This window comes from Monopterus albus, unplaced genomic scaffold, assembly GCF_001952655.1.
Source record: "Monopterus albus unplaced genomic scaffold, M_albus_1.0 scaffold86.1, whole genome shotgun sequence".
Classification (NCBI taxonomy): domain Eukaryota; kingdom Metazoa; phylum Chordata; class Actinopteri; order Synbranchiformes; family Synbranchidae; genus Monopterus; species Monopterus albus.
In genome coordinates, this window is record NW_018127966.1 from 1433636 (window position 1) to 1455316 (window position 21681).

Sequence of the window (21681 nt, forward strand, 5' to 3'; positions counted from 1 at the left end):
CTGAACTTTTCTGTTCCAGTACACATCGGTTTTGTCTCTGTGATCGGCACAATACCTGAAATAAGTCAATTTATAAAGCATGTATAAGTATGAGTGTGGAGCGCTGTGCTGTAAAAAGCAGACAGATAACAAAAAAATTGCAAGAGGTTTGTGTGTACTAACAAAGCATTATAATACAGTCTACTGGATGCATAGTCAAACCCAGGCAGTATATAAGCCTCTAATGTGATGTGGCAGCACAAATGGTTGTTGACACAGCAGCTGTATTAGTGGCTGCTGGTAGCTAATGGACTGAAAAAGGTGGCACAAATTAAAACTAATGAGTCACTGTTATGATGGACTTGTAGCCCAGCAAGTTGTTCTGGATTGTTAAAGTTTGTAGGACGGTAATTTGAGGAGAAACACTGTGTCCAAAACGTTGTAAATTTAAAAATATGGACCTTCAAATTGGGTTGTTTGAAGTATTTCATTTCTGAAGTGACTTAACACATTTTTTTATAACAAACAAACAAAAAAAGGTATAAAGATCTTTATGCCATTAGGAAATGTGTTGTGCTATATGCCAAAATATAATTCTACTTCCTATTAATTATCTATAGCCTTAGCTGCTAGAGAATCTGAATGCTGTGTGTACAAAAAAAGAAGATAGCATATTCATCTGTACCATACTGGCGTGGGTCTAGGCAGAGTTTAGTCCCGTCCAGCACAGTAGTGTTTTGGCAAATATTCCAGATGTTGAAATATATAAAGACTGGGAGTGAGGTAAAAGCAGTCACTCCGAGCCAAGCCAGCATGAACATGTATGTCAGCATGATGAACTGAAAGAGAAAAAGATAGGAGATCACATGCAGGTACTGTGTCCATCAGCAGTAGATATAATATAACCTAAGGTAAATTTAACTGTTAGTATGCAATTCAGTGGCGGTCCTACCCAAGCACTGACACAGCGTCCACAGGTGGTGATCTTGAAGTCTCCATACAGGTCTTTAATGGCTCCACTGGTGAAGAAGCCCTCCACCATCAGCAGGATGCCATAGACAAAGAAAGCTGATGCAATGCCGTAGATCACATACTTGATAATATCAATCCTAGAGAATGAATAGAAAACTAGTGAAAACCTCCACAACAACATGGAACAATTAACAGTGCAGGATGTATAAGAGCCTTGTCTGTTATTTGGAAGATAATGTTGTCTTCAGCAACTAATCAATCTTTAAAACAGCCTGATCCATTCCTACTCACATGGTGAAGACATCCAGTGTGTCCACCGGACTCCGCACCACCTCGAAGTAGTTCTGGAGGATGGTGACGGTGCCAGAGAGGGCTTCGTGTCCACAGCCGCAGAACAGAGCCACTCCCGCATATAGCAAGATGGTGGCTATGAGGGATGGGTATGGGATTCCACCTAGGCATTTGATGCAGCATTCAAGGCATCCTAAACACCCAGAAAGATCAAAGGTCAACTGTTAGTCAACATGGCAGAAAAGGCAAAACTTAAACTACCACCGGGATTGAAGGGCACCTCAGCTTTAAGTCATTTAACAAGTCAATGGGAGAATCTATTTTCATGTCTTAAACCATAGTGCCATTTCCTTTATGAAGATTTCTAACATTCAATCTGCAGTGAAACAAAACCCGACAAACCGGGACTACAGTACATCTTCTCCCTGATATGTGGGCAGCTAATTGTGTTTTGGACCGAGCGTTGACTTATCCAAAGCCACAAAGTGGAGTATGATATTTAATGGCCACTTTCACTGTATCTGTGTAGTTATCTGGCGTCACATTTTCCCTGCATTGTGAGTTGGTGTGCCATATTCATTCTGTTAACAGAGGATGTTGACATTTTATTCAGCTCTATAAACTCAGCCTGAGCTTTACACATAGATCCTGATCTTCAACCCCATTCTTCCTTCCCCAGCTTTTTGTGTCCAGGGGGCTTTTTAGGTGACTGCTCTGCTCTAACTTCAATCTACTGATTGCTCTTAGAGAAGCTGAATCTATAAATACTCGTCCATGCAAGCGTTTGTATGAATTACGCGCGTGTGTGTGTGTGTATACGTGCAAGTACTGAGTCATTCATTTCTGAGAGTAACAGCAGCAGAAAGAACAGATGTGGAGTTTATTTCCTGTAGTCACAGAACCTAACCTGACTTTATGGGATGTGCATTGCATTGCAGTGCATCAGCCACACAAGCTTATTCTAAATCAGTTTGTGCCTCCTCATCTATGGCTCTATTGCAATGGAGCGCTGCATCCTAAATATGCATAGCTCTCTGAAGTCCAAATCAATATACACATATGAATTGTACAAATGTAATTGTGTTTATAGAAATGGATCATTCCTCTTGATCTCTTGCACCATGATCATGGCCCATAATTTATTCCATCTGCATTCACACCGCTGTCCTCGTACAGAAAAGAGACTCAGTGACTACACAGTCAAAGATTTCATTGTTGTTTAACAAAGATATTTCCAGCACCATCTCTATTATAGCTATCTCTCAGGCTCCAACTGGGTTACAAAGCAGGAACCAGAGCACATAAACCCATTCTCCTTCTCCTTAACTCTCTGCTTCTGACCTGATTGGAATACCAAGTAGCCCTTCTGCCTGCTGGGTTATGCAGCGCCCTCAGATGCTTGTCCAGGCTTAGATTATGTGCATCTTAGTTGGTATGGCACAGCAATAGACTGTAGAATTTCTTTTCTTTGTGAAGTCAGACTCAGTTATATGCGTGTAGTTTATCATTTAATTATAAATCCATTTAAATTTTCCATGACTCCTTCCTGCCTCTTTGAAGGAAGGAAGGAATTGAAGGTTTTGCTGTGATTGTATGTCGTGATAATCTGTACAACTTTGAACATCACCTTTCCCCAGGCCAACTACAGCTTTAAAACATAGCTCAGTTGAAATCATTTACAGTCTGGTTATCAGTGCCTGTTGGACATGCTTCTGTTTGCTGTACAAACAGATACACATCTGGATAGATGGGTTTTCTGTAGGTTTCAACTAAAGGCATTGAGATCAGAGCATAGTTTGTCATTATATGTCACACTTACAGTATCACTGAACAGAGTCATGTGGGCTGTGATACCACTGTCTACTTTTTACAACATTCTTGTATCATCACGGCCTCCGACATTGACCAGACCAGCCCTGAAGAGTGGTATAGTACTGTACGTCACTTGGAAAGGGGCATGAACTTTGGCACCTTTTTTAAGACTATCAGGAAGTTACAATGTTACCTGACATCCACTCCCTGGCGGTTTCACACCTTAGTGGATGTGACTCTGCCAATCTTCTTCAGTAGGTTTAAAAGGCTAGCAGTCACCATCAGGTAGTAAAACTGATCCTGTCACTTGGATGAGTGGAGAAACAACTACAGTTCTACAACTTAAGTCCAGTGGTCAGTGTAGTTTTCATAGTCATAAAACTGTGCAGTTGCATGCACTACAATTTGCTCCTAGAATATTTTCAAACAGCTCCCAAGAAGCAGCATTAACTTGTTGCTTTTAATCAGAGGTTGATTTATAAATACTTGCAAGTGTGATCATTCGGTGGTGGGTGAGGAGTGTGTGTGTGTGTGTGTGCGTCGTTTTTATTTAAAATGCTTTCTGGCCAGGTGAGACTACAATTGATTTTTCTCTTTTAGTGCATTTAGACCAACTCTAGCACTCTCTGATGAAAGGCATCATTCACAGAAGGCTCTAACAAACAGGGCTTGGCAGTGGGTAAGATGTTTGAACCTGGCTCAGCTTTCACTGTAATCAAATACATACAAGCAATGTTCCTGACTAGTATGGTCATTATATTTTTAAAGTTTACCATCACAATAAAAGATGAAATAACTGCCAATGGACAAATTTGAAATCCTGTCTAAAGATATTATATACTGCTGAGCAGTGATGTGCCTTCATCATCAACCCTTGTGTTCTTTAACATGAGGTTGTTTTCATTGCCTGCTAAGACAAAGTGATTCTGTCCCCATTTCTTCCCACACTCATTATCTTAAATTACCTTGTCATTTCAGAAAGCAGGCAGTGACAGGATATACTGATACAAGGGTGTTTACTGACATAACGAGACAAAGCTCAGGGTCAGTGTGACTGTTTAAGCCAGAGTAAAAAGGAACTGTTGGGTCATGTGAAGTGTTCACCAAAACAGACAAGTAGACATTCAGATGATTTGCACACTTGTTATTTTTATCTAAATGCCAAATCATATGTGAACTAAAATGGTTTAGGCTTTCATAAAGCAGTATTTGCAGTTATTTTCAGTTTAATCTTGAAATAGGCCTTTTGTTGCTGCAGTAAGGTAACAGTTTAAGCTCAAAAATCACCTGGAGCGGAAACAATTATTACGGCCTCACATCAGGAACGGGGACCGTTTTCATATTTAAAGACTTCACGTTTTCTTGTTTCTGCCATTGTGACATGCTATTAAAATAGTGCTGTGGATGTTTGGAGCCTGCGCTTCACATAAAGGGAAATGAGCAGTAATATAAATGATTCATATCACGGCCTCAATCAAGCCTTATTACTTCTGCATTATTTACATTTCTACATGCAGATTAAACCAGCTGGAGCTGCCATCTTGTTGTTCTTCATTAAATGTACTTAACTTCTTTCCTTTGGTGTATAACAACACCAGTCATGCAAGTAGTCGGTTGTTGTTACTGCTTACTGCAGACATGAAGAACACACCAGCCTTCTAGTTTGCATTATAATAGTTTGTGAGCTACAACAAAATAATGTTGTCTACGTGACTTGACTGAAGGAAGTGTTTCCATGGAAACAGTTGAAGATGAAGTTAGAGGGTGAGATGGGAGCATCAGCGAGTGGTTTTCACAAGAGTGATCTGTTATTGATTGTCTGCTTTTAATTTTGTGGAGAGGAAACTCCTCGGGCCGAATGAAGAGAGGTGTGTTAGAGAAGGGCAAGATTAAATGATCGTGTCAAATGCATGTTAAACCTGCTACTGAATGGTATGTCGTACATCATGGTCCAACAGCAGAAAAAACAGTCATGTTTACAATAACATCTTCAAATCCTCTCTTTATTCAGCTGTTTTTTTTTACTCTAAATTGACCATGTTATAATAGCTTTAGAGTCAGAATCAGAATCTGCTTTATGCAAGTAAACAGTAAACCAGCACAAGGCTGTGTAATATAACAAAATAAGCAGTATTAACAAGCAACAACCAGTGCAAACAATGTAACAAAAAGCAGTATAAACAGACAGTAAACAATGCAGACAAAGGAATGCTCATTGTGAAATGAGATAAATAGGGATAAAAACAGAGTACTTAAAACTAGAGACCTGTACGGATCTGTATAATCTGCACAAGGTATATTTACAGGTATTGCACTGAGAGTTATTGTCCAATCATACTGTCGTGGGTTGAGTGTTCATCAGAGTGATGGCCTGGGGGAAGAAACTGTCCCTGTGCCTGGTTGTCTTAGTGCACAGTGACCTGTAGCGCCATCCAGAGGGGAGGAGTTCAAACAGATTGTGTCCGGGGTGTAAGGGGTCAGCAGTGATCCTCTCCGCTCTCCTTTTGACCCCTGAGGTGTACAGGTCCTCCATGGAGGACAGGCTCACACCAATGACCTTTTCTGCAGTCCTGACTGTCCACTGAAGTCTGTACTTGTCCTGTTTGGTTGCTGAGCCAAACCAGACAATGATGGAGGTGCAGAGAACAGACTGGATGATTCCTCTGTAGAACTGTATCAGCAGCTCCTGGGGCAGGTCGAACTTCCTGAGCTGGAGCAGGAAGTACATCCTCTGCTGTGCCTTCTTGGTGATGGTCCTGATGTTGGACGTCCACTTCAGGTCCTGGGAGATAGTGGAGCCCAGGAACTTGTAGGACTGCTCAACCTCCCGTCTGTAGGCTGATTCGTCATCGTCTCGGATGAGACCAATGACTGTTGTGTCATCAGCAAACTTTAGGAGCTTGACAGAGGGGTCCTTCGATATGCAGTCGTTGGTGTAGAGTGAAAACAGCAGAGGGGAGAGCACACATCCCTGGGGGGCACCTGTGCTTATTGTCCGAGTGCTGGATGTGGTTTTCCCCAGCCTCACCTGCTGCTTCCTGTCTGTCAGAAAGCTAGTGACCCACTGACAGGTGGGGGCAGGCACAGTGAGCTGGGTCAGTTTGGAGTGGAGGATGTCTGGGATGATGGTGTTTAATGCCAAGTCCATAAAGAGGGCCGGTGCATAGGGCCCTGGGGAGTCGAGGTGTTGCAGGATGTGTTTGAGACGCTGCGATGATATTTGATTAGCTGTGATTTACTTCTGAACTGTAGGTGTGATGTCAAGCATTACATGTCAACCACCACTGCATTAAACAAAGCCTCCTTTCATACCACCACATCTTCTCATTTCCTCTCTGTAACTCTTCATTGATCTTTTACTACAAGCAGGGGCCAGTGAAAAATGACAAGCGGTGCCATGAATTGACTCGAAGAGCTACTGGATGCTTGATCCATAATTTAGGAGCTGCACAGTACAGAAGAGCACAAGCTTCTCACATTTATTATTCATACTTTCTGCTTAGCCCAGCATTACCTGCAATGAAACTAAAAGATCCCCTGCTTGATGAATTGGTTGATGAGTTGCAAGCATTTGAATTGATCTTGGTTGCATATGTACTGTAATACCTCTGGTCTTTTCAAGCACACACTAACAGACATTTGGCCCGATTGACTTGGCTAAGTTGATGTAAATGGACTAATACAAGCAATGATGGAGAATCTTATGTGTGCTCTTTACTTTTATTGGTTATTGATTGATTGGAAACATTACAGGTAACGACTGATAACGTTACAGGCTTATTATATTACAGTTACACTGCGTTTGAGAGGCTGCACCAATGTGTTAATTTACAGTAGCTTGTAAGATGTCGTTAGTTGGAGACCCTTTGTAATATCACAGTAGGTTGTACCAAACACTTGCACCTAATCAATGCTGATACTGTAACTCACAGATAATAGAGTGATGATACTGCAGTATATGCTTTGATTTCCTTGGATGTAGCAATGCAGTATTCTAAGCAGTCTGGATGGCACGTGGCGTATGATGGGATGCTAATCACAACCATAAGGAACTTGAGACTTGACTTGGACTTCTCTGTCTGGTTGCAAAAAAAATTTGGCCTCCAGTCTGAAGTTAGTGTTTGCTAACTAACGAGTAAAGTTAAAACTCAAATATAAACTCGATGCAGTAATGATATACAAAGCTCAAATTCCTCCCAAATTAAATTCATATTAATTCCATACAAAGGGAAAATCATCACCATGCTACTGTAGGTCAGTAATGCTACTAAGGCAAACACATAAACTTTAAATGCTAATGCAACCAGAAGGATGAACACCACATTTGAGTCCTTTGGCTGCTTTTAACCCTCTCCATCTCAAAAGGCCAAACTGATGTTAACCCTGGCTTTTGCTCTTTCTTTGTCCCACTCTCTCCGTACAAAAGAACACCACCTCTCCAGACTGGCAGCCACTGTTTCAAACTTTTAGCTGCCAAGAGCTCCTCTGTGACTGGGTTTTCATGAAAAACCCCTCTTTTAACCTTCGTAGGTGGCAGGCACAGCTAATGTCTGGACTCTGGATTCTCAATAACTGAGGGTAGAGAAGCTTGAAGGGCTGTAGGCACCATAATATCATGAATGGGGGTAGAATAATGGAGAGGGGCTGCATTCTGTCATGTCCATGATTACACGAATGCACCTTTAAAAAAGTAGAAGTGACACTCAGATTTAAATGTTATATATTGATTTATGTGTTAGTGTATCGTTAATGTTAATTAAGTGAATTCCACTTGCCATAATTTAAAATCTCATAACATTAATGTATTTTGAACAGAGTCAGGATTTCAGATGGTGGGAGTTTGAAGCATTTTAGCCTCCACACACACACACACACACACACACACAAAAATATTTAAAGCCTACATGACCCCAAAAACCATGGTCCAATCAACAGAAGGCATCTCCCTAACAGTACAGGATGACCTCCTCCCAAGGCTCCTCCCACCTCCTACTTTGCCTCCATCTGTCAGTGTCATATCCGACGGGCAAAAGGAACAAACAAGGACACACACACAAACACAAACACATACTCAGACTGTAGCTGACCCCACCAACATTCACATGATGGGTGAGATTATCTTTAAATGATGCCTAAAGCCAAACAACGTCATTCGTAGGAATTCTGGCTCTAACATTTCTGCAATCAGTAACAGTAGATTTTGTTTGTCCATGTTTAATATTTCTTAAGCATTTTTCTAACCTTACTGATGTAGCTCAGTTTCCTTCTGCTTAAATAAGATTTTATTTCATGGCCCTTGCAGTTCAGCAGTCAGTATACTTATTACCTTAGTTACTGGCGTTTTTCTTTCTAACATTTGTTTAATGGATTTTGTCAAAGGAGAAACATATTATATTTCAACATATTTAAAAGTTTCAAGCACCTCAGTATTTTTCCAAGAATTGTCAGAATTCTAATGCAATTAAACATTTTGTAAAGCTCAAGTTCATTCTCTCTTCACTACATTGTGCTCTTGTGTTTTTCATTATGCTTCTTTCATTGGCCGTTTTAAAGTGCCTTAGATTTTGTGTTACCTATGTATTTACTTTATATTTCCTTTATATTGTGTGGCATTCGTGCGGACAGCAAAGTAAGAATTTCATTGTAGAAGGAAACGCATTTCCTCACTGTGCATATAACAGTAAACACACTTGACTTGACTTGAAGTGGAATTTAGCTCATTTAGCTGTGATATTGCAGGTATAGTGTATAATGGCACTTCTGAAATGTCTTATGCTTTCTTTGATATTTTGTGGTGATGATTTATTCTTATTTCTCATGAGTTCCTTCAATCTGTAAATACCTCTCTAAACATAAAACCTCAACCAGCCAGCCTGGTCCTATAGAGAGAGGGAGAGATCTCAGATGGGGGATGGTGTGTCTGTGTCAGCCTGTGAGTAATGGGCGTATACATGTCTCACTGCTTTCCTATATTTAATGTGCAGCCCCCCTTCCCCTGAAGCAAGCAGGGGTTTTTTTTCCCTAGCTCATGCACGCCCTCATCTCCTCTGCGCATGTTTAATCAACCAGTATGGTTACCATGTCAACCGCAGTGCAAAATCTGAGAATAGACGGGGTACTTTAGAGCCATGACCCACTTACTGTATGTCAACAAATTCAGTGGGACAATAGTGAATGAGACACATTACACACACACAACCCCTCTGGGCAAAAAGGACGTTACAGGCCAGGTCCAAAGGCTCAGCCACTGATTTCCACTCTTGATTTTTTGTTAAGAAACTGAAGAGTCTGAAGATGACTGCTGATCGGGGATGTGCCTTTCGTCTGTGTAAAGTTCACTGCAGGGACCGAGAGCGAAAAGTCAAAACTCTGAGAAGAGACTTTCAGTTTGTACACTTTAACTGCAGTGTCATTTTATAGAGTGAAATGAGCTTAGATATGTTTATTGTACACATTAAAGGCAGCCAGCAGCAAGGGGATAATGGTAATCAGAGCTCTCTGTAGTATTTACTTGAATTTGGCAGCAATTTGTAAATTCAAATTCTTGGTCACAGTTTTCAAATACTCCTTAACTTAGCTTTCCTATCAAAAATGTTGTTTTCCTGGTATTAAAATAGAACAAAGCAAAGCAACTGTGACTTCACTATCACATTATACTTTTAAGACATCATCATTACAAGGACTCATTGTGGACATTTGGGAATGGATTAATGAATGTGCCGTGTTTAACACCTGTTATCTTGTACATATCTAAAAGTCTAGTGTGCCATTCCTGTGAGAACAATAAGAAATCCAGCAGACGTTTTCCAGTAATAGCACTAACACATTTCTTGTGAACAATTGGTGGAACTCCCCTTGACTCCCACTGGGCTAGGGCAAATTAGGGTTCAGAACAATGTGTGTGAGAAGGGGGAGAGACGGGGAAAGAGAGAGTTTGTATCACAACAGGACCAGATCTCACTGAAGATATTGTGAGTTGCCGCTACCATCAAAGTGGAAAAGCCTTGAAACAGCAGTCAGGTCATTGTAAAACAGAAACTCTCCACTGCTGCCAATAATCTGTACCAGTAAAATTATTTGGAATCTCTTTAAAGCAAGATGAACTAATTGAAAGGAAAACTCTTGGATTTGCTGCTACCTAGAAATGAAGGAGTACATTCACAAGAACAATATTTAACAGTAGGAATAAATGAGCTGGAGAAATAATCAATTATATACCCTATAAATACTTATTAATGACACAATTATTTTGCCCTGTATATTGCCAAACCAGTATATTATTCTAGCTGCAAGATTGAAAGCAACTTTTTGTGAATTCACCACGTCGTAGCCTCAATGCAAATTTGACATTTACTGTGGGAGCTATAAATTCAAAGTGCATCAAACTGAATGGGCCATTAAAAATAAAACAAAGCTTGATTGTCTGCCATGTTTGTTTCCTGTCATTTGTCAAAAAAACACAAACAGTTGTACTTCATGCAGATTGATTAGAAAAATCAATAAGATGCTCAACATGCATCAACAGTTTGTAGCCTGATCAACAGAAGGACAAGTGGTACCTTGCAGAGTCTATTCTTGGCTCAGGAAATGCTAACAGGTGTACTGTTCTCACTTTTTCTATTCAGGGGCCATTAATAGTGCCAGTGTGAACCATCCCCAAAATGTTGTTGGGTAATATTGTTTAAGAATAAAGAAATCTTATTCTCATGTGCAGAATGTCTCTGCAAAACCTGAATCATCTCAGCCCTGTGTTCATGTTAGTGGAGCACTGCTTTGTCAGCCATAGGCCTTTGGTTTATTTCCTGCTGCTTATGGCCCCTTGGTACATAGTGTGCACTGCTACTTTTGGAAGCTGAAGTAAACAGTGCCCACCTGGTGCGTCTGACTCATAATCAGAAATTTGCAGCCTCAGTAGAGGAAGACAGAAGCGCATTAGCGTGCTGTGAGTGCACTCATTGACACCTACACATCTTCAGAGGTGGTAGTACATATTTATTTAGAATTAGCTGCTGCCTCCAATGATGTTTATAGCATGTTTCATTACCCAAATCTATTGAATTGTCCTTTAACAATGTAATAAATTTGTAATAGATAGTAAAGACATTACACAGTTGACATCCAAAGCATCTACGGTACAAATCTTAAAACAGAGTTGTGTTCAAATAGGTAAACAATCTTGCTTGACATTCACAAGATACTTAAAGTGTCCACAGTCACCAATCCCCAACCTCTGACTTGACAATTTATCATTTAATTTATTGGTCAGTTTATTATCATGTGTGATTTGTAGAGTTGGAGTTTGTTAAAACAATTAGGCGTGAAACCAAAATAACAAGGGATGAAACCTTTAACCTTTTAGTTATTGAGGAGAAAACATTTGCCAATTAGCCAGAATCAGTCAGACTAAGCTTACAGTATATGCACACCTAGTAATTAGTCTTTTTCAAACCTACACCTCACCCAAATGAATGGACACAATGTACAGAAAATGTATGCACAGCTTGTATGGATGCATCTTTCAGTTTGATGAGCATTTGTGTTAGTGACCAAGGCTGACAGAATTTACTTTGTGAACACAAATGCCTCAGTATGCACCAAGTAATGGTGACCAAGAGGTATTAGATCAAAATCTGTAAGCTTTTTGATGGTGCATACCTGTATGACAAACTACCAACCATGGGAATAACACCCTCGTAAATCATCTTGCAGCAATTTTGAATTAACAGGGAACAAAATAGAAAATGTTTGTAGTTACTGGATGTGCATAACAAACATATAGTCAAGCATCATTCTCTCTTTATCCAGCTTCCTATATTCCCCCAAACATCTCATCTCACAATCTCTTTTCCTCTCCGTGTCATCTTCTACTTAATTTCTAGCAGCCTGCCTCTATACCTTTTTCTGTCTCTCTGCTTCCCACACTCACTAAGACAACCAACTATTCCTGTGCTACTGAAATGTCATCAGCAGGAGTGGGTGAAGAGAGAATGGACAGAGTCTACACTTACCCAGTGCCATGGCAACTGTTTCAGCTTATGTGTGTGCCTGTGACACAAACACATGAAGCCATGCCTGTCACATGAAGTAAATCAGAGGGGAAAGGTGAACATCTCTGCTCATGTGTCACTTTGGGGTGACTTCAGAAGTAACAGCTTTATTCAAGATGTTATGGTCTACTAGTAAACAAAAGTACATTTTCACTTCCTTGTTTTTGAGAGCCTGAACCGCACACTAAATCATTCATGCAGAGAAAAGGTGGGGGTGGGGGTGTGAAGTATACACAGCAATTTCACTTTGCACAAAACAAACATTGCCCCTCTTAAATGAATCAAATAAATAAATAAGTAAATAAAACCCCCTGCTCCTCCATTAATTCCTTTCTTAATGTTTCAAAGCATCGCTGTTAAAGGTATGTCTGGGTAGCTGGGCACAAAGGATGGACCCTCAGCTGATGGATTAGTGGGCATAGAAGCCTGGTTTGGTTCTTCACTCTTTGTGTTTCCTCTCAGCCATTGCGACAAGCACGAAAGCCTTATCAAACAAAGACAATCCAGCCCTCGCTGAAGCAGTTCACACCCCTCTGACTACCCAAACAGCACATACAGACGCACACTCTTTGGAGTGCTGACACTCAATGGACAAAGGATTTACCACAAACAGCTGCTCCCCTATTCAAAAGGGAAAGGGCTAACATTGGTGCATTTGTCTCTGCACAGCCACTACTGACACGCTGATGAAACATTCATGTCAGATTTTCTTAGGGAAACCTACCAAAATATGCAAGATATTCTTTCTTACCTTTCTGGGTCTGCCCCTCATCCATGTCTTCTTCCATTGTGCTGATGTTGTTTTTAGAGCAAGAAGAGATATTTGAAAAATGGCTTTTTGGAGTTGCAAGTTCAAAACCTTATGTATTTTTAAGGGGTAGTCCACAGTGCTCTTCGGCTATCTTTTCCACTTTTTCTACAGATGTCTCTACTGAACACTGAGATTGCTTGTCAGCTGTGGCTTCTGTCAAGCGTTCAGGTGATGCGAGGGATCACTGACTCTTTGTGGTGCTGTCCATTGTGAGCTGCCGTAGCAAGTGCTGAAAACCTCCTTAGTCCCTTGTGCAGGAGGAGGAGGGGAGTAGGGGGGCTGGATGGAGCAGAGGGTGGTCTCTGTGGTGGCCAGAAAAAAAGAGGTATGCATTGACAAAGGCAGCTGTGGGAGAAATGTGCAGTTAAAACATTAAAATCAGCTCTGAAGTATGGACTGAGCAATAAATCATGACCTCTTGATTGTGCCATGTTTAGACAGTGTTGTTCACCAGTGTGGGTCACCATTACTCGTCTGCCCCCCCACCCCCCAGACACCCCTGGCTCTTAGACAGAATGGTTAAGCCCATCGTGCTCCTTACTCCCTCCAGCAGGGGCTTTGCTACACTAACTGAAACTTTCTTTGAATCGGGGAGGGGGACATGTGATTTCAGAATGGGATTTTCCTCATCTTATTAGTCATAGGGATTCAATTATACGTTCATGAAGGTGTCACTGGATTCTTGTCATGTAAATGCACACTGTATGTGTAGAAACATATTGCCAAGGGCATAGTTTTGCATGTGGATGGTAGGAACATGTCCCTACCAATATTTTGATTCGATGTGCCCTCCCCATGGCTACATCTACGTCCAGTAGGCAGGCTAGAATTTGACTGACTGATAGGGAGGGGGCTGTCTGAAGTTGCATGCAAATTTTGTATTTAAGTTATAGTAGGTCTGCTCCCACAGAGGAAAAGATAGCTGGCAGTCAATATGCACAATGTAAATACAGATTTTATATGTAAACCAGTTAGTTAGTAACTAAAAACAGTGAATGACCTGAACTGATGAAGATCAAGACCAAAGAACAACCAAGAGAAAAAAAATGGATAGAAGGATGGCACAGAGCAATAACTCAAGATCACCAAGGTACATTAAACTGCTGTGAAATGTACTACGCTGTACTATATAATGCAGACACATGGATTAATGATCAGACAGGTGGATTTGGTGCCTTTGAACATAAAGTTTGGAGCCCAGTTGTCGTTTTTGGTCAACCCATAACGGAGAACCGAAACAAAACTTAATGTTTTGTTATTTGGAAATCAACAGTGAAGGTTTGGGCAGACTGAACAGATGCTTGTCAACACAATTCAGGTAATGCGAGTTCATTTTGTCCAAGCCTTTAGTGTTTAAACCAGTAAACATAAAAATACTTGCAAAAGACAACTTGATGTGAGTATCTGGTTTAAAAAGTAAAAAAAAAAAAACTGTGACTTTGGTTCATTTTATTAAAGTAAGCTTTTGCAAACATAAGCTTTAAGTTGCTGTTGAATTATAGTTTGCATCAGTCTCCATATACACATTTAACCTTGTATCCTGTTTGAATGTAGCTCCACATAGTTCTGAATTTAATTCTGTGATATGATTTAGTCCAACTCCAATTCAAATATCACTCTACTGCTCAAATTAAACTACAAGTACACACAGTGTACACTCCAACTGTATTTGGTATCAACTTTGTTAATATAATAAATATCGTTATGCAGCGTATTTACATTTTTATTCTGTTTTAGTGGCTCATTCTGCATTTTGAGATATTGCCAACTACTGTAGATCACTTGACAAGACGTACTTTGTGTTGTTGTAAGAGTGCATAAATGAGTAAGGGCCGGGTGGTGTGTAAGGAATTTTCCTTTTTTTGCTCGAGTAAATTAATTTCTTTGTCTTGTCTTGTGTTGCCATAGACTCCTGTGTCTAATTCTAGCAGGTTTGCTCACTCTTGAGGGGTACAGATGCAGCTGTGAAGAGCACTGTGGTCACTGCCTTCAGCGTCCTGCCTCTGTTTAGTAACCTCTCAAAACCAGGTTGCTGAAATTTGTTGGGCCTTAATCAGTAGTTTATTTTTCAGTAGCCTATAATTAATTAGCAAAGAGAATTTATAATTACAAGCCAACTGTGTTCTCTTGGTGCGGTGTTTAAATTTTGATTGAGTATTTCTAAATAATTATTTTACACAAAGCATTCTTTCATTTTGAATTTTGCTTTTTAATAAATATTTATAGTACATATGATTTTGAAAACAGTAAATAGCACTAATGAAATGAAGTCTGTTTTTAAAGGCTGAATCGTCTTCTAACCTAAAGCATAATGCATTAATAGTGGCATTGCTTGCATGTGGTACATAAAAACACTTATTCTGACTTAAGTTTAGCCTCCTGGGATTTTAAAAATGACACCGATAGGGGCCAGCAGCTTATCAGTGTTTAATGAATTGTCACTAAGCTGAAATTAGAAAACAAATATAAACAGCTCTTCAGTGAATACTATATAAATCTGACTGACATGCACATGACTTTTCACACATTTATTTGCATGCCGACATATTAGGTCCCCCCCTTTACTTGGACAACATGGCCACACAGTAGCCTACAATGACTTTGCTGTGGGGGAATTGAGGTGGGCTTCTCTTCTAGGGGAATCCTTAGCTTACAAAGCCTCACAGCATCCCCACAGCATCCCTACTGGCTAGCTGTGTTCCTGTTTGTAGTTCCAACAAGGTGCTGAACTCTCCCCCAACCCCCTCCCTAATTTTCCTGCTACATCCCCTAACCCTTCACCACTAGAGCTTCCTTCATAATGTGGGTACCACAATGCTGAAAGAAAAAAAATTGGCAGATGGTGAAACACTTTCTTAAGGCATTTTAGGCGCCTCGGATTCTAACTTCAGTTCTCTGGCTTCTCAGATTTTCATCACAAATGTTGTCTGTGTTTAATACATGAATGTCAGTGTGTGTTTACATATTTTTAGTATGCCTGTGTAGCCGGTCTCATCTCTACGTGGCCATCAAGTTAAATCTCTGCGTTGTGTCTTTAGTGACGAATCGTAGACAGGGGTTTGCCATCCACAGGAGAGTTTATTCTCTGTGTGAAACACAACTAAATCAGTACATCCGTCTGTCAGGTCTCTCTATTCACATCTGAAGGGCAGAAAAAGGCAACAACAGACTCTACCTAGCTGAAACATTGCAACTATGGCTAGTTAGCACGTTAATAAAGTTGTGTACTTCACACAGGAAAGAACAATTTTCACACCGTTAGCAACTATGCAACAGAAAACAGTGGCTCATAACTCTGTGCCACAAGAGTCTGAACGGTAAAGTGCATTTTTTTTATGGAAATAAAACACTTAAAATTACAGGAGCAGAGTATAAAATCATATGCACTGTAAGGTTTTGAGAATGTTCACACTGCATATTCATCTGCTACACCTGCAAGCAGCTTGAAATCCTGCAGCCACTGCCTGTGCTCATGTCCAAGAGAAGGAGCCAGAGAGGCTCACTGTAAGCCTATTATTAATGTCTTCTGGTTGCTCTCCAGCATGGGCTTGCTAGTTGCCATAGCAACCAGGCCCTAGATAATGTTCAGTAGGAGAGAGATATAGATGTAGAATAAATATAGAAAAAGCTTTTAGCCCTACTCGGCTCTTTTCATTTAAAACAGCACATTTAACTGATTATAATGCAAACGTTGATAATTTACCGTGTATAGAAAAGGAATACATCAGGATGCCGACTTGTCTGTACTGTACAGCACATTTATTGTTGTACATTGATATATCACCTGCTGCTGATCATGACTGTGCCTCACATTCTGGATTTTCAGTACAAACCAATGACACTCGATAGTGAAAAATCTAAATTCCGACGCTCATCACCCAGCACCTGCAGAAATCAACAGGCGACAGCGCTCTCCGTCTTAAGTGCTGATGTGTGCGCACACGCAGACAAGCTGAGGGAAATCAAAAGACACTGAAAGATTGTTTCAGTATAAACCAGTGACACTCAATATTGAAAAATCTAAATTCCAACGCTCATCACCCAGCACCTGCAGAAATCAACAGGCGACAGCGCTCTCCGTCTTAAGTGCTGATGTGTGCTCACGCGCAGTCAAGCAGAGGGAAATCAAAAGACACTGAAAGATTAAAGAGTTCAGGTTTTTACAGCTTCACTGGGGGAGGCAGGGAGAGAGGCTTTACCGACGACCATGGAAACAGGAGTCGCTAATTTCACAAAGACCATCAGATATGTTATAAGCTGGTGGATTTCTTCAGCTGTTACGCTAAAGAAAACTCATTATTATTGATAGTTTTTAAAAATAAAATATATAAACATTTAGTTTAAAGCTTAGCAATAGCTAATGTAGTGTACAATATTGATTTTGCAGTTGACCCAAATGCTGCTCCCTTACAACAATTTAAGACTCACATTTATGGTTATAATAAATTTAACGGTCATCTGTAGCTAATAGTCTGAGGCTGTGGAGATTATATCATTACAGGATTGTCCTGTCTCTCTATTGAAAACCCAGGCTCTTAACCACTTGAGAAGCCAGGCATTCAGCCAGAAATACTTATCATCCTGTCATCTATTTGCACTAGCTTCACAGCTTCATTGTATTGTACACTGAGCATCCATGGGTGCTCGACGATCTGGGGCCAACAGAGTGATCTCAGTCTAAGTGAACTGGAGTGGTTTGGCACCAGCAAAACCCAAGTATCAATAAGTATGCAAAAATAAACACAAAAAGAAGATAACAGCATTTATTTTGCAAGTGTTCCTACGTCTTTATGTTTACCTACTTTCATAGATATATTAAGCTACAGTATGTGTTGTTTTTAAGAAATTAAGTAAGGTTAGTGTGGTTATTCTGTGTGTATTCTTAAGAATAATTAAATTATAGAATTAACTTCTGCACTAATTGATGTACAGATAAGGTGAGATGACCCAGGCCTGAGCTGCTCCAGTGAAAGTGCATAACATACTGTATGGTGCCATCAGTGCTGACATAGTGGGATCTATCTGTCGAGTAATTCCTGTTACCTTGTTTCACTGACCTCTTCACAGAAGAACAGCCAAACATCTTTAGCCTTTGGTCATCAACAACTTTGATCACTGTGTAGTCTCAATACATTACATAGAGACTCGACCATGTACAGTGAGTTCTGATAGGTATCTGGCCAATGGCTTGAAAATTCTTAATATTAATAATTAACCAAGACAAAGTGAGGGGAAAAGTTTTCTTGTCTATGTGTCTAGCAAGCCAATTATGGGATCGGTTATCAGGGTTAATTACATAAAGGGGCACCTACCACAGAGAATGTAATGAGGTGCAGTGTAAATTTACCAGAATTTGGCAGGTGACTTATGATCATTTCCTACACTGCAGATTCTAGAAAAAAGGCCTGTCTGTTGCCTCATTGATAGTAAATGAGGGGAGACGCAGTAATGGCTGAAGAAGCTCTGAATGAGCACAGTGAAACAAACACATTGCTGGGCAATATTTAATACATACAATGATTCATTCTGCTTTTTTGTCAATGGCACACCCACAGCAGTGGGTTTTGGTCTCTGAAACCACTGAGGAGGGTGCTGCTCATGACTCGATGCTGTCACCTGCTGGTGCAAACAGACATAAACCATACATACATAATGTTAACTGTCTTTCAGCACAAACTATACTTGTGTGGAGTAATAATAAGCTACATTTGGATTTATTGTGAAAAACATCAATAGTCAAGTGACACACACACACACACACACACACAAATACACCCAACCAGCATAGATCTCCATTCGGTTTCTTTAATAGTTAACCAGAGAACATCCTACAGGCTGATGCACCTTTACCTCCTTAAAGGGAACAACAGCTCCACCTCATGTTGTTGAGCACATCTCTAGAACAACAAATTGGAAAACATAGTGGTCAAGTGCAGTTGCAATTACCTTTACATTCAAATGAAATGCAGTGTTTGTTCAGTGTACATGATTTTGTGGACCCAGGGGACAAAGTAAGAAAGTACACTAACTTTAGGTATTTACAGTTTGAATTAATCGTGGCAAAGAGAAACCCACATATACTGCACACTTAATACAGTACAGCCTTCAAATGGTATGGAGCCTCTGAGGAGCACCAAGCCATTACTACAGTAGGTTATAATTTGTTGAAGGAAGACTCTCTGTAAATGAACTAAAAGCTGTTCAGCACATTTATCTTGTGTCTCCACCATAAATCTGTGTTACAAACTAATATTTTTCAAAAGAAACTGACACCCTGATGGCAGATGAATTGGGCACGATGATGTTTTTCATCTAAACTGCTTTAAAGCAAGCAACTTAGCCTCTGCCCTTTCACCACTGAAACACAGGCCAAATAGCCGATCCTTCACAGAATAAAATAGCAGCTAACTATAAATGTGCCCGTCTAGTTTCATCTTGTTAACTGTCATTATTTGCCAAATTATCTGAATCTGTTGCAACTGAACAATGCCTTTAAGCACATCAATATTTTCAGCTGATTCTGCTGAGAGAGAATATAAGACTTGACACTTACTTGATGATGTGCCTCCAGATGAATGGTTGTCAGCATTACCCTGACTGGATGGCACAGGATTTTTGGCTGCCAGATGGCCCAGATTTGGCTTCACCTTAAAGTGTTCTGTCACCAAACCAAAAACGCTGTTACAATTGGACAAATTCTGCTACATTCAGAGAAAAATGTCTTCTGAACTATAAACGGTCCTTGCTATGCTAGAGATCATACAATTCTAATATCCAATCCCATGTTCTCCCTGTCAGTCCACGTGACTTGTTTACAACTCTTGTATCATTGTCATAATGAAATGCATCAGTATGACATTATCTGACATGATTCAGGCTGAAGGGGTAAAGATAGTTATATTTGCCCCAACAGAAAGTTGGTATCACCCCTTGGTGACCCACCAGGGTTGAGAGCTCTCTCTGCAGCTTTGTGCTCCAGGTGTCTGTGGAGGATGAGTTCAGCCTTCCTCTGGTTTGTGCTGAAGTTGGGCTCAGCCATGATCTCTGTTATGCTCAGGTTGTTCTTAATGGCCTTGGAGGCCGTAGAGCGGGCCAGCGTGGGGAGTAGCTCCTGGTACTCTTGGTCAGTGAAGTCTCTCTCTGGGCTCTGAACATCCATGATCCTGAGAAGGGAAACTTATTGGGTTATAATTATCTACAAGAATCTGTAACACACACCTGAGACACATTACTTGAAACAACTTTGAAGTAAAATACAACTATTATTACAGATAGGAGACATCTATAGTGTGACTACCCCCCAGGTATATACTGTATTTAATATTATAAAAACATCCATTATCTCTGTTAAAAGAGAGAAAGTAACTGTGTCCTGTCCTGTTCCCAGTCACCCCTCACCTTTGGTTGGTTAAAATAGCATAAACCTCGTTGACCAACAGCTCAGCTGCTCCTGGTTTACAGTGAATGGTTCCATCAACAACCTCCTTCCTCAAGTGCAGATTCTGTTTCTGTAAAGCCTGGGACAATAAACAGTTTCAGCAGCTATCCAGTGTTAAATAAGAACTTCCTGTTAGTGATCCCTCAGGTACATATAGGTAGAGATATCGTCAGTCTATATTATGGCTATTTAAGGATTTGTGCATTTGTGTGCTGGTACTGTAGCTTGAGCAATATCACATTTGTTTGGAAACCTAAAAACCATTTTAAACACCTCTTCAATCTATACTACAAAGGGAAAGTGAAACAGAACTAATTGCTATACTGTACCATAAAATGCATTTCAACCACATGCATGCTGAACAGAGTAAAAAGACATTTCTTCCCCCGTACTATATTTTTCTTACCCGTTGTATCTTGCTCCAGTTTTTCTGCTTGGCAGAAAGTGATGTTCCTTTGTCATACGAATGCTCTGGGAAGTCTTGGGGGTAATAATAAGAAAATATCTCTGCCACAAGGTAACCATTGGAAAAATCTCTGGGGAAAAAAAACAGACCCATTACACCAAGTCTACCTGTGAAATTTACTTTGAACAAATTGCTTTCTTGGTAGCACTGTATTCCTCACTGTAGTATATTTATTGCTGTTATTTTTAAAATAAGTTACATCACGGTTATATACACTATGCTGTATGTTATTAGACAGAGGTAATGACAGGACAATTTCTTTACCTGCGCACATTCTTCGGATAAAATGACAAGTCGAGGCTCTGCAGCCACTTAACGACTTCTCTTGGCAGCCCTGTCTTTGTGTGGCATTGTGAATAGTACATGCTGCTCTGAGTCTGATTAAGTCTATAAACCAGTAATGTCTGTACTGTTTTCTAACAGGTTAAATCATGAAATCAATCTAAGCCCTAATGAATTCGGCTAGTAGCCCTGGACTTTTTTGTTTATGTTTCCATGGCAACAACACACTCCTTTGCCATGGTCCAATGGAAGCGGGCATACAGCTGTGGCACGTTACTGCCCCCTACAGGATATAACTTTATTATACAAGTTTGTGGAGGACATGCAGTATCTGCATTTTTACCTGTATATATTAGATAGGAATACTTTATTTTAAATCTCCCCCATTTAGTATTTATAAGCAATATGTAATAGCACACTATAATATAGTTGTAAACAGATATATTTATGTATTTCTCAACAACTGTGACCCCTGCAGGCACCCACAAGCAAAGGCTTGTGTATTATGACTGGCAATATAGTACAATCCATGAAAACCTAAAGTGTTTTTATAGCTGCTTATTATGATATTAATGTGTGTTGT

The 21681-nt window shown here is 40.2% G+C and overlaps 2 protein-coding genes across 4 annotated transcripts in view; both read right to left on the reverse strand.

Moving 5' to 3' along the window:
- The window catches only part of gpm6aa (glycoprotein M6Aa), a 19907-nt gene extending 3877 nt beyond the window's left edge, over positions 1-16030 (reverse strand). The window contains exons 1-6 of the mRNA XM_020607462.1: positions 15875-16030; positions 12853-13214; positions 1243-1435; positions 932-1088; positions 665-818; positions 7-55 (exon numbers count right to left, since the gene is read on the reverse strand). Coding sequence (XP_020463118.1) covers positions 7-55; positions 665-818; positions 932-1088; positions 1243-1435; positions 12853-12889 — 590 coding nt within the window. The 5' untranslated portion in view covers positions 12890-13214; positions 15875-16030. The remainder of the gene's footprint in view (positions 1-6; positions 56-664; positions 819-931; positions 1089-1242; positions 1436-12852; positions 13215-15874) is intronic.
- Positions 16031-18113: 2083 nt separating this feature from the next.
- On the reverse strand, positions 18114-21313 carry spata4 (spermatogenesis associated 4). 3 transcript variants are annotated; one of them, XM_020607461.1, is made up of 7 exons: positions 21081-21313; positions 20757-20886; positions 20311-20429; positions 19855-20075; positions 19466-19570; positions 18763-18809; positions 18114-18528 (listed from the first exon to the last, which is right to left on the reverse strand). In XM_020607461.1, exons 1-6 carry the CDS (start codon positions 21179-21181, stop codon positions 18790-18792), a joined length of 696 nt encoding a protein of 231 aa, XP_020463117.1. In that variant the 5' UTR covers positions 21182-21313; the 3' UTR covers positions 18114-18528; positions 18763-18789. The 3 variants fall into 3 exon arrangements, with proteins under 3 accessions (XP_020463117.1, XP_020463116.1, XP_020463115.1); XM_020607460.1 differs by having other exon boundaries at positions 18114-18531; XM_020607459.1 differs by lacking the exon at positions 18114-18528 and having other exon boundaries at positions 18699-18809.
- Between the last annotated feature and the right edge of the window lie 368 nt (positions 21314-21681).